This window comes from Pelophylax lessonae (genome assembly GCF_965119305.1).
Source record: "Pelophylax lessonae genome assembly, chromosome: 2".
In the NCBI taxonomy this organism is placed as follows: domain Eukaryota; kingdom Metazoa; phylum Chordata; class Amphibia; order Anura; family Ranidae; genus Pelophylax; species Pelophylax lessonae.
The window spans coordinates 658,443,670-658,456,142 of NC_138769.1; the positions used below are offsets into that span (position 1 = coordinate 658,443,670).

A 12,473-nucleotide genomic window follows, 5' to 3' on the forward strand; every position below is an offset into this window, starting at 1 on the left:
CTGCACATGCGTGAAGCGCGCTGCGCATTCCTACTGGCTCGGCGGCGGAGGAGGGGCCAAGCTTCCGAGGGATGGCGCCGCGGCGCCGTTTCCCGGAAATGGGGGAAAAGGTACCTGTCAAAAACAGGTACCTGTTCCTCCCTCCCTCCTGAAAGGTGCCAAATGTGGCACCGGAGGGGGGAAGAAACAAAAGAGCGGGAGTTCCACTTTTGGGTGGAACTCTGCTTTAACCACTTGCCGACCAGCCGACCACCTATATACGGCGGCAGGTTCCTGTGAATCGCCGTACCTGTACGGCAGCTCGGGGGAGCAATCTTAGGGGCGCACGTGCACCTCTGCACCCACTCGCCAGCGGGGAAGCCGATCCATGGGGGCGGCGGCCGCAATGGCCGCCAAGCACCCGCAATTGCTCACCGAAAAGAGAGAACCGCGGTCTGCTGTTGTAAACACACCAGAACGTTGTTCTCTCAGCAATCAACACAGGGCTCCTGTGTTCCTCCTATTTAGTAACACAGGTCTCTGTGTTGATGTCACAAGCCCACCCCCCACACAGTTAGAAAACACTCCCCTAGGCTCACATTTAACTCTTTGATGGCCCCTGGGTTAACCCCTTCTCTGCCAGTGTCATTATTACAGTAACAGTGCATATTTTTTTAGCAGTATTAATGTCAATTGTCCCCCAAAAGTGTCAAAAATGTAAATTAGGTGTCTGATCTGTCCACCGCAATGTCGCAGTCCCGCTAAAAATTGCTGAACACCCCACATTACTAGTAAATAAATAAATAAATAAATAAAAATGATATAAATCTTTCCCCTAGTTCAGTGATGGCAAACCTTGGCACCCCAGAGGTTTTGGAACTACATTTGCCATGATGCTCATGCACTCGACAGTGTAACTGAGCATCATGGGAAATGTAGTTTCAAAACATCTAGGGTGCCAAGGTTCCCCATCACTGCGCCTAGTTTGTAGATGCAATAAATTTTGCGTAAACCAATCAAAATACGCTTATTCGGACTGTACCAAAAATATGTAGCAGAATACAAATTGGCCAAAAAAATTTAAAAAAATTTATTTTTACTTTTTTTTTTTTCTGGAATGTTATATAGCAGAAAGTGAAAAATATTGTTTTTTTTTTCCCAGAATCGTTGCTCTTTTTTTGTTTATGGCGCAAAAAATAAACATTGCACAGGTGATAAAATGCCACCAAAAGAAAGCTCTATTTGTGGGGAAATCAATTTTATTTAGGAACAGCATCTAACAACCGCACAATTTTTAGTTAAAGTAACGCAGTACCGAATCGCAAAAAATTGCCTGGTCATTAAAGAGGAAGTAAAGTCGAAAAAAAAAAACGAGGAAAAAAAAAGCCCTGTAAAGAGAAAGGCATAATGAGCTAGTATGCATCGCATACTAGCTCATTATGTAGTACTTACCTTAAAACGAAGCCCCCGCCGTGCCGCCACCTCAGCGACAGGACGGCGACATGTCCGGCCGTCCTGCTTCCGGGTTTGCGTCCTCCGGCCATCTGATTGGCCGGAGGCGCGATTACATCACTCCCGCGCGCAGGCGCGGGAGCCGCCGTTCACGGCACTGAGCTCTGAAGGAACGGCACGGGTGGCCGTTCCCTCAGAGCGCCTGCGCCGATGACGTCATCGGCAGTTTGCACTGTAAATATCTCTTAAACGGTGCAAGTTTGGGAGATATTTATAGCACCTATAGGTAAGCCTTAACCACTTAACGACCAGCCACGTAGATCTACGTCGGCTGACTTTGAGTGGTTATATCGGGATGATGCCTCTAGCTAGAGGCATCATCCCGGTACCGTTGTTTGAAGCCGACGGTCGGCTTTCCGTCGGTAATGATCGATGCGGCTCGGGAGCCGCTCGATCGTTACCCGGGGGGCGGGAGGGGACGCCCCCCCCCCCCCGCCGCCTTCCGCGGCTTTGCTCGGGGCTCCCGTCCCACCGGGAGCCCCGAGCACCCAGCCGGCACGTCCGCCGGCTGGATGGAGTCCCGATGAATGCCGGAAACGGCATCGATCGGGTCTCCGATGACGTAACCCGGAGGCGGCGTCCATGACGTCACATCCGGGTTACTGTGCTGCAAAAGGCGGCAGATTTGAAAAACGGCTGTATGCAAAAATGCCGTTTTCGGCGTTTTGCATACAGGGAAGTGTAGTGGAGGGGTTTGGGGTTTTAGACCCTCGATCCCTCCATAAAGTGTACCTGTCACACATATTGGTGTCACAAGGGATGTTTACATTGCTTGTGACAGCAATAAAAGTGATCAGATTTTTTTTTTTTTTAAAAAAACTGTAATAAAGTTAAAAAAAAAGAAAAAATAAATAGGAAAAAAAAAAAAATTTAGCCGCCCCCGTCACCGTTAGCTCGCGCACAAAAAAAAACGTATACGCAAGTCGAGCCGCAAATTAAATCGCTGTTCAAACCACACATGTGAGGTATCGCCGCGATCGCCAGAGCGTGGGCAATAATTTAAAAAAAAGAGCTACACTCTAACTCTAAACTGGTAACCGTTAAATAAATTTAAAGCGTCGCAGATTGAGATCTCTATTGACCGTAGTTTGTCGCCATCCCACGGGGGGGCGCAATTTTAAACCGTAACATGTTTGGTATCTATTTACTCGGCGTGACATCATCTTTCACAATATACAAAAAAATGGGCTAACTTTACTGTTTAGTATTTTTTAAATGCAGTGAAATGTGATTTTTCAAATTGTTTCCAAAAAAATGGCGTTTTAAAGACCGCTGCGCAAATACCGCGTGACAAAAATTTTTGCAATGACCGACATTTTATTCTCCAGAGTCTTTGCTAAAAAATATATATATAATGTTTGGGGGTTCTAAGTAGTTTTCTAGGAAAAAATACTGGTTTTAACTTGTAAACAAAAAGTGTCCGAAATAGGGCTGGGGCTTAAGTGGTTAAAGTAACGCAGTGCCGAATCGCAAAAAATTGCCTGGTCATTAAGGGGGAAAATCTTCCGGTCCAGAAGTGGTTAAATTCAGTGTACCCTGAGCTCTCAATGTTGACACCCATAGCGTCCACTAGAGGGCAGCCTGACTCCAATAAATGTCTCCTTTACAGAGAGTCATGCGGCTCAGTGCAGAAAAAGCACCAGGACTCCGGAACAATGGCGGGTTTTCCTTTTTTCTATGGAAGCGCTGACGCTCTAGTGACCCCTCTGGCAATAGGTGGTAGTGGGAAGCCGATGACGTCAGAGAGGTGCGCCGCACAGCTGCTCCGACCTGTCAGTAGAGAAGCGGTGTTTAGGTGATGCCGAACCCCAGAGAGGCGGAGGAGAGCCGGCTCACCTCATGTACCGGAGCCAGGAAGGCGGGGAGACCCGGGCCTCCACCGGGACACAGACTGAGAGCATGCAGGGTGAGAGAGCCGCCTAGAACCATAGAGGAGACACAGGCACACCTACCTACCACCCATTCACTAATAAAATGTACAGTTTAGGCCTGAAGATTAGTTCAATCCCCCCACACATGATATATTTCCTGAAAGCAGAGACCCTGGAGAATACAATGGTGGTGGTGGTTGTTTAAAACACTCTTTTTCACAAAAAAATACAATTAAATGAATGTTAGCGCACACCAACACACTATAATAGGGATCGACCGATATATCGAGGGCTGATATACACTTTCCCCAATATATCGTAATCAGCCTTTTGATTTATCGATATTTCGAGAAAGTGCTTGTACCAGGGTGATGCCTGCAGCTAGAGGCATCACCCCGGTACCGGCGTCCATAGCCGACGGTCGGCTGTCTTGTAATGACAACTGATGCGGCTGAGAAGACGCTCGGCTGTCATTCCAAGGAGCGGGAGGGGACGTCCCCCCTTCCCGCCGCCTTCCGTGGCTCGCCCGTGTCTCCTGTCCCACCGGGAGACCCGGGAATCCTACCTTCACCGCCGCCATCTGACTGGGTCTCCATTTCTTTGAATTGGGAGCCGCCGAGTACCCAAGTGGTACATGACATCAATTCCGGGTACTGGCGGTGCCGAATTCAAAAAACGTACAGCATTCAAAACAGCCAAAATTGGCGTTTTGAATGCTTTTAAGTGCAGAGGAGGGGTTTGGGGTCTTTTAGACCCCCAGATCCCTCAACAAGAGTACCTGTAGACATTTAAAAAAAAAAAAAATTAATGTCCGATAATATCGGTCAATATCCGATGACCAAAATATCGGTATCGGCGGTACCCCACTTTAGACAGCACAAGCACTCTGCTGTTTAATCTGCTATAAGGGAACAGGATGTGTTGTTTTTTTAGGGTTACAATCACTTTAAAGTGTTTTTATACGATTCAGCACTATGTTAGATTTCTGATTCCTTTATGAGCACCATCGCTAAGGATTGCCATAGAACACAGTGGATATACTAATTAAGGATCCATCTACCCACCAGAGGTTTTTAATGCCCCTTTAAAGGGAATGCACATGTTGACCTGTGGCAGGTCATAAATGGAGGTGAGCGCATAGTTTGGAAGGTGGGGGGCACTGGATGTTTTTTTGTGCATTCTACACGGAATTCACAGAATAATTTCTTCACTATTTTGGACTTTGCTTTTTATGTTCTAAAAAGTGTATATGGTATCATTTGAATTGTCACTGTCATTTGTATCATAGCGGTGTTTTGTTTCCTAGCATTTATTTTCTCTGTATGATTTATACACTTTAGTTTTGTGTATCAAATTAGTTTTAGTTGTTTTATACTGTAGGGCCTCTTATCGTGGCAATTTATTTGGCAACCATAGGGGAGCGCTGTACCATTTACTGACTTCATCTTTCTATTTGTCCTGTTTACCATTATCATTGAAAGTGGAAGTATCACAAATTTTGAGTTGTCCCCACAAAAGTAAAAGAGGGAAAAACTTCAATGGAGACCCTAATTCTGGTGTCCTGGGAGTCCCAAGGTATTCCTTCAATTGGTAGGGATTTCCTCTCACTTCCTGTTTGTCTGTTGGACAGGAAGTGAAGGGAAATCTCCGCAATGGGAAACTCCTCCCTTACTCTTTTCAAAAAGAAAAGTTTTGCTTATAGTTCTACTTTAAATCTGAAACAATATCTGACTGTAATCCTAGAAAGGGGTAAATAGATGGGGATGTGCATAAATTTCATGATGTGTCCTTTCCTTACCTACTTTTTTTTTTTTTTTTAATCGCTTGTGGCAGTAGCACTTGGGCCCCTTTCACACAATGCCTCTGCATAACAGAATCTGCTTGCTCAGCAGGAGATTGCTCCGCTGATCCTAGCTTAGCAGGAGGATGACAAGTCTGTGTCCACTCCGCTGTGCAGCACAGACACGGACCACCTGTCCATTTCCATCTGATCCGCGGGACGAATGGAAAATAGGACCAACATCACTCTATTTTTGGCAGACAGGATCGGATCGGAACAAATATGTTCTCCATAGTAAGACAGTCTTGTTCAATTCTCCGTGCATTTCGTGGGAATGAGGGAAGCTGAAAAGTAGAGCATAATAATTCACAGTATGGAATAAATAACCTTAATTAAAGGTAATTACATATCAAACAACATGATCTCATCAAGATAAATAGGTCCAGCATCAAGAAGGGGAAGGTACAACATAGTCAGAGGCGTATGTCATCTCTCCCTGGGGCAGGTGTGGGAGTTAAAGCGAGGAGGCAAAACTTTTATCCTACCACAGCAAAAATCAAAAATCCAATAATCGGGAGGGGGTACACCAAGGGAATACATGTCATGAGCCGAGTGAGAGAAAATCAGTCCATTTCTCCATCTGTGTTAACAGAGTGTGGATGAAGGAATCTTCACTGCCAGCCAGCTACTGTATTCAGCTTTCCATGGCACCAGCGGCTGTCTGAATACCCGAACAGCTACTGCATCTGATGAGAGTTTAGTCCCTGTTCAATATTTATAATATAAAACATGGGCAAATGGAAGGAGGCGCGGCTTGCCTCCAAAACGCGTCCCTATTGGCTACTGCGATTGCGGGGCTGACAGCACATCGTTGATGGCTGGAGGTATCCTCCCTTGACATCCATCCCACCTCTGGACACATCACAATGGTGGTCCCTGGTCTCTCCAGCATCAGCTCTCCCCAGACAGATTCCTCGCATTGCAGGCCCTCCCAGGATTGCCAGACAATACATCTCCCACATACACCACTGTCCCCAGTCTGTCACGCCCTCTATTATGTGAGTGTAATTGTTGTTCGTGTGTTTATATTTTAATAAACTGTGCTACAACGTGCCTGCTTGGCGCCTCTCTCTGACATGATAAAAAATCATTTCTGATTGATTCAATTGGATTACTGAACTCTGCACTAAACATCTCATAGAACAGATAACATTTAGTGAGACATTCTGTGTGTTTCTTTTATTACAGGTCAGGTTCCGAGACTTTCGAAAGTCAACTTATTTACCCTGCTAAGCCTTTGGATGGAGGTTTTCCCTTCTCGTGAAGATGCAGAAGACAAGAAACAACCACAGGTATGTGTTGGGCCACGTACTAGAATAACATAATAATGTTTCATTGTTGGTTAAGGCAGGCCATAGACGGTGCAGATTTCTTTCCTGCAACCACAGGTTGCAGGAAAGAAATTTGAACGATTCCCCCATCATCACAGACAGTGCTGACAAGGGAATCTCTCCTGTCGAGCAATTGTCTGCTCGGGGTGGGGGAAGCCGGGCCCACAGGGATAAGACAGTGATTATCGCTAGCTGCTATAGTAGCCACTTGCGATAATAACAAGTGATTCCAGCAGGCTGTTTGTACCCAAGTTGATTGATCGATCAACTTGGTACTATCAGCCTGCCCACACACGGATCAAATCTCGGCTAGTTCCTGCTGAACGGGCCAAGATTCTATCCGTCTATGGCCAGCTTAAGGCAGTTATCTAAAACCAGCAGTACAGGTACTGTACAGATATGGTGCAATAGCAGTGAGGTTAGAAATGTTCTTTACCTACTTACAAGTTTCCATCAAGTGCTCTGGTTTCAAAATTTGGAGTTGTATCTGACTAAACTGGCCCTGTATAACTGTAAGGTTCAAGGCAAATGGCACTCTGCAAGGATTGTATAATGTGTTGGCATAATTATAACAGGAAGCATGAAACTAACTTAAAGCCCAGTTGCTGGTTGGGCAACCCTCCCAATCATTTCTTGTCATCTCTCTTCTAGGCTAAAGTCATTTTCAGCAGTGGTAATTTTTACGTCAAATTTTAGTTTAGTTTTAGTCATAGTCTTTTGAAATTGAATGGGTTTAGTTAAATTGTAATGCGTTATTTAAGAATTTTCTAGAATTTACAAACTCATATACTCTTAGAGTAAAAATCTAATAGCATGTAGTGGGGATGGGGAAGTAAATGGGAGTGAGGGGGTGCACAGGGAAGAGAACTGGTCTGGGGGGCTGTTATTTTACACAGTGCTAAGCACTGCTCCCTTGGTTTGCAGGGCATTGTTCCAGAACTCCTAGGCAGCAGAAGACAGAGGGAGCCTAAAGGCCCGTACACACGTAGCGATTGTCGGCCGTAAATATTCGGCCGCCGAACAATCGGCCGATTGTCGGCTTGTTAGTATGATGCTTCCGACAACCGACTGCGACTTTTCGGCCGAACAGAATCGGGTGTGCAGCCTTTAAAATTTTTGTTGGCCGTCACCAGAACGGCCGATTGTTCGCAAGTCAGTAAAGAATTCGGCCGACAAACAGCAGATTAGCAAGACTGGGCATGCTCTGAGAAAAAAAAAGACACGGAAAGTTAACCATCACATGACATCACTTCTGCAGTCAGCTGTTGTTGGCCGACAAAATTCGTGTGCAGTCTTTTGCACTTTTCAGCCGACAGGACAGCACCGGACAAAAGACGGCCGATCGTTCGGCCGACATTCGGTACGTGTGTACGGGGCTTTAGTCTCTCAGCCAATACAGCTTTTCAGGGGGCTGGGCCTTTAACAGACAGGTGGAGCCCTGAGGAAAGTGGAAGTTCAGGTGGGTAAACTTCCTTCCCTCACATTTCCATTCTGTTTTCATTTGTTGACAAAAATTGGAACCGATTTTCGTCATAGTTTTCGGCAATTGACTTAAAGTGGTTGTAAAGGCAGAAGGTTTTTTCTCTTAATGCATTCTATGCATTAAGATAAAAAGCCTTCTGTGTGCAGCAGCCTCCCTAATGCCCCATACACACGTGCAGATTATCTGCAGACTTTTGTCTGCAGACTTACCTTTTCTATGTAGTGCAAGGGCCTGCCGGATTGCATACAAATTGAAAGTGTTTAGGTTTGACCTCATATTATATGGTTTTGGTAAGTCTACAGACAAAAGTCTGCAGATAATCTGCACGTGTGTATGGGGCATAATACTTACCTGAGCGCATCCAGCGATGTCCACAAGTGCCTCAGCCACCTGGAACTCTTTCTCCTGATTGGCTAAGACACAGCAGCTGCTTGCTGTGGGGTCCCTCAACAGGAGGAAGGGGCCAGAAGCACCAGACAGGGACCCGAGAAGAGGAGGATCTGGGCTGCTCTGTGCAAAACCACTGCACAGAGCAGGTAAGTTATTTTAATAGAAAAGAAAAAAAAAGACTTTACAATCAGTTTAATCACTTTAATTTCAATTGTATTTTTGTTTAGTTTGTATCACTGAAAACATGCAGCTGATGAAAATTTTATAATAAAAATATTTTCGTTGACTAAATGAACACTGATTTGCAATAGGGACACTTGGTAGATGTGATGCCATAGCTCCCAGCTCTCTCCTTGATATTTGTTGGCTCATATTTATTATTTAATAGAGGTATTCCTGTAGTGCTGTCTATTTTATGCAAGTCTGCATACTATTTATTCCCATCAGTCCTTGACTTCAAGGAGCTTACCATCTAAGCTCCTTATCTCGCATGCATACATACACGCATACCAAGGACAATTTAGTCAGGATCTAATTAACTACTAGCATGTCTTTAAAGTGTTGGGGGAAACCATTATCCAGACTGATAATTTTTATAGTTCCTTGATGCTGCCTACTGATGTATTGTAATATCAGTTACTGTTACCTGCCATTTTGTCCCTTTCCTTTTATGAAGACTTGAATAAGCTTCTGATATGTCAGGCCCTTCTAGTTAGGCCTATTTTGCCAATCAGTATATTTGCAGCCCTGTCACCTTAGCTTCTGTTCAGTTTTATTTGTCCAGCTTCGCATATTTGACATTGGCTCAATGCAAGCAGGCACTTTAGACTGTTTGATATTATAAGTATGTGTCAATACTACAATGCAAACAGGGACCTTTTGTATTTAAACTATTCTTATTAGGAAAAGTTTTTATTATTGTCTATTTTGTGATTCACGTATATGATCTTTTTAACTATATGGATGAATAAAATTACATTTTTTTTTATATAATTGTGATCATCCCTCCTTTAGTTGCTTTTATAATCCAGCTTTTTTTTCTCCCATGTTTTGCTTTGTAATTATAAGTATATGCTCTTGTTGAGCAGGGGGTCCGTAGTATACACCTAACTTTTTTTGCCATGCCATTGACATCTCCTATTATGGCAGTATAAAGGGGACATGCTCTCTGCATTGCATTTTGCTGTTTGCTGGAAAATGCAAAAGTGTGACCACACCAAGGTACCCTGACTTTGAACCAGAAGAAATTAAGCTGCAAGGTTAATGAATAAATGACTTGACTGCAATTAATATTTTAGTTTTGGATAGACTGACCTGCTAATAGAATGCAGCTATTGTTTAATATTGGTCTTTCTTTGCCATAATACCTTAACTCATAATTTCTTACAGCAGGTAAAGAAGTCGGGTCTTGTAGTTGTGGGTAACATGAAGATCATTGGCTTGCACTGTTCTAGCAGTGAGCTTCATGCAGGTCAGATTGCTGTTATTAAACACGGCTCAAGACTCAAGGATTGTGATCTTTATTTCTCCAGAAAACCATGCTCTGCCTGCCTGAAAATGATTGTCAATGGTAAGTAACAATCATCTGTCTCCAATTTCTGCATGTGTATGTAATTTGGGAAGATTTTGTTGAGAATTAGCATGCAGCACACATTTATTTACCTTTACTGGTTTTTGCAAGTGCTCCTGCACATGGTCTCTTTAGATTGCGCCAGGTCTTTGGCATTCGTTGTGCCTGTTTGATTGCTTATTGCGCCACTCATAGTAGAGGTGAAAGCATATCCCTGTGTCTTAGAGCATGGGGGGTGCAGGCTTGTTCTGATACCAATCCAGGGGGTTAATAAATCTAAAGAAGAAAGGATTGCCGCTACTCCCAACCAGCCCAGGCGAATAAACAATAAAAAGCTGCCTCAGCCCTCATATCTCCACCAAACCACACACCCTAATGCATTTCGCCCCGCCCACCTGTGGGTGTGTGGTTTGGTGAAGACATGTAGGCCGAGGCCACTCTTTATCTTTCATTCACCTGGGCTGGTTGGGAGTAGCGGCGTTTGTTGCTCCTGTTCTAGTGAAGACTAATATGATTGATTGCACTATTATGAACACTTTTTAGATAGAGTTAGGGTCACTGTAACTCTCTTAGCAAAGATTTAAATGTAAGTGCAATAAATACAGTTAAAGAATGTATAATAAACCAGCACTACTAGGTGGCCATAGATGAGCACGAGTGAATCAAGCATACATGTACTAAAAAAAAATTAAAACCAGTGACCAGGACTGCCTTTTTGGAGTCTGCTTTACGTTCATCTTCCTAATTTTTATCAAACACAACAATAGCCCTATGTGTTTTGCTGTTTAATAGATTATATGAATCATTTTACAGCCTAAATCACTATTTTACATCTTCTAATACTGGTGCTGTGCAGTATAACACTAGGACTAGGAGGCAATAATTGTAAAGTGTCTACACCAAATAATTTTCACCCAACATTGTTCTTGGGAGGACTTCTATTTTAAATCTCTTCTTTTTATGTTCTATTTCTTTGTAGCTGGAGTGAACCGAATTTCATACTGGCCCTCCGACCCGGAAATGAGCCTCCAAGAAGAAATATCTTCCCACAGTGTTAACGGAGATGCCAGGCTAGATGCCAAGGCAGTAGAGAGGCTGAAATCAAATAGTCGTGCTCATGTCTGTGTGCTTTTGCAGCCACTAGCATGTTACATGGTGCAGTTTGTTGTAGAAACCTCCTTAAAATGTGACTTTGTCCAGAAGATTGCGAGGAAGGAACCGGAATTCCCAATAAGCACTTTTTATGAGTATCGCCAGGAGAGGATTAAGGAGTATGAAACATTGTTTTTAATCTCCAGTGAAGACATGCACAAGGACATCCTTAGAATAATAGGGCTAGAGAATCTCTGTGAGGATCCATACTTTATAAGCCTGAGACAGAATATGAAAGAGCTGGTGCTCATACTGGCCACAGTGGCATCCAGTGTTCCTAGGTGTTCTGATTTTGGGTTCTACCTCAGTAAGACAAGCAGTGAGAGGGGCCCGAGTCTAACACAAGATATTGCCCAGCACTGTATAATTCAAGCCCGGCTTCTGGCATATCGAACAGGTTAGTAGGATGACTTAACACCTGTCTACACCTTCTCTTTCCAGCAGTACATGAGGACCAGTCACTGATTCAGCAAAGTCACTATGTTTATCTGTAAACTAGATACACAAAGGATGCTTAGCTCTTGCACTGTTTGACATCTTCTGGTAGGTGGACTGTTTCTTAAAGTGGAAGGTAAACCAATTGATTTAACAGTTTCAAAAAACAGTTACATTCCCGGGACATGCTGGAAATGTTACTGTCACATTAGTTGTGCCCCCAACCAAACTGTCAAACCATCCAATGGCTGGTGTCATAACTGATCACATGTGCAGCACTATGGCAGTTGCAGATCAAACAGAGGCAAAGATGGTAGCGTCCTTGGCTGAAAACAGTAGAGGTGTTTAATTCAATTTTAAATTACCTTGAAACAGTTCATGATATTTGAAACAGGAAAAACAGCCCATTAGACAGCCGCTAAAGCTACTCGTAGATGGGCAGATCTTGTATTGACGACACAATCTGCCATTTATTACCTCCCATTTGCCTAGAAAATTATATATTTTTTTTTTTATTACCTTTTGAAATCCAGTTGTGCCCTCACATACCAGCCCATTACAGGTGTCAGAGAAGATGTATTATTAGGGCGCTCAGCCACCATTCACATTTTTACCAATTTAATTATTGTTTGCTGTTTTAGAAGACCACAAGATTGGAGTTGGTGCCGTTATTTGGGCAGAGCGTCAGTCTGTAAGTAGTTTTTTATTTTTTTATTTTCATTATATATGTTCACATTGATCTGAAACTGGATATGTGTTTAATTTGTGCTGATCAGAGAAATATAAATGAAAATATTAATCTTTAAAAGGGAATGTTTTCCTCTAAAAGAAGTGAAGCACAACGCGGCACACAGTGGCACCATATAACTGAAATATCTTAAGATGTCAGTGTTTGCTGTAAAAGGAAATC

At 43.5% G+C, this 12,473-nt stretch overlaps 1 protein-coding gene across 1 annotated transcript in view; it reads left to right on the forward strand.

Moving 5' to 3' along the window:
* Positions 1–3,247: 3,247 nt before the first annotated feature.
* CDADC1 (cytidine and dCMP deaminase domain containing 1) overlaps positions 3,248–12,473 on the forward strand; it is a gene marked incomplete at its 3' end in the record, with an annotated part of 61,196 nt that continues 51,970 nt past the window's right edge. The window contains exons 1-5 of the mRNA XM_082248185.1: positions 3,248–3,397; positions 6,391–6,494; positions 9,796–9,976; positions 10,956–11,525; positions 12,205–12,254. Coding sequence (XP_082104311.1) covers positions 3,331–3,397; positions 6,391–6,494; positions 9,796–9,976; positions 10,956–11,525; positions 12,205–12,254 — 972 coding nt within the window. The 5' untranslated portion in view covers positions 3,248–3,330. The remainder of the gene's footprint in view (positions 3,398–6,390; positions 6,495–9,795; positions 9,977–10,955; positions 11,526–12,204; positions 12,255–12,473) is intronic.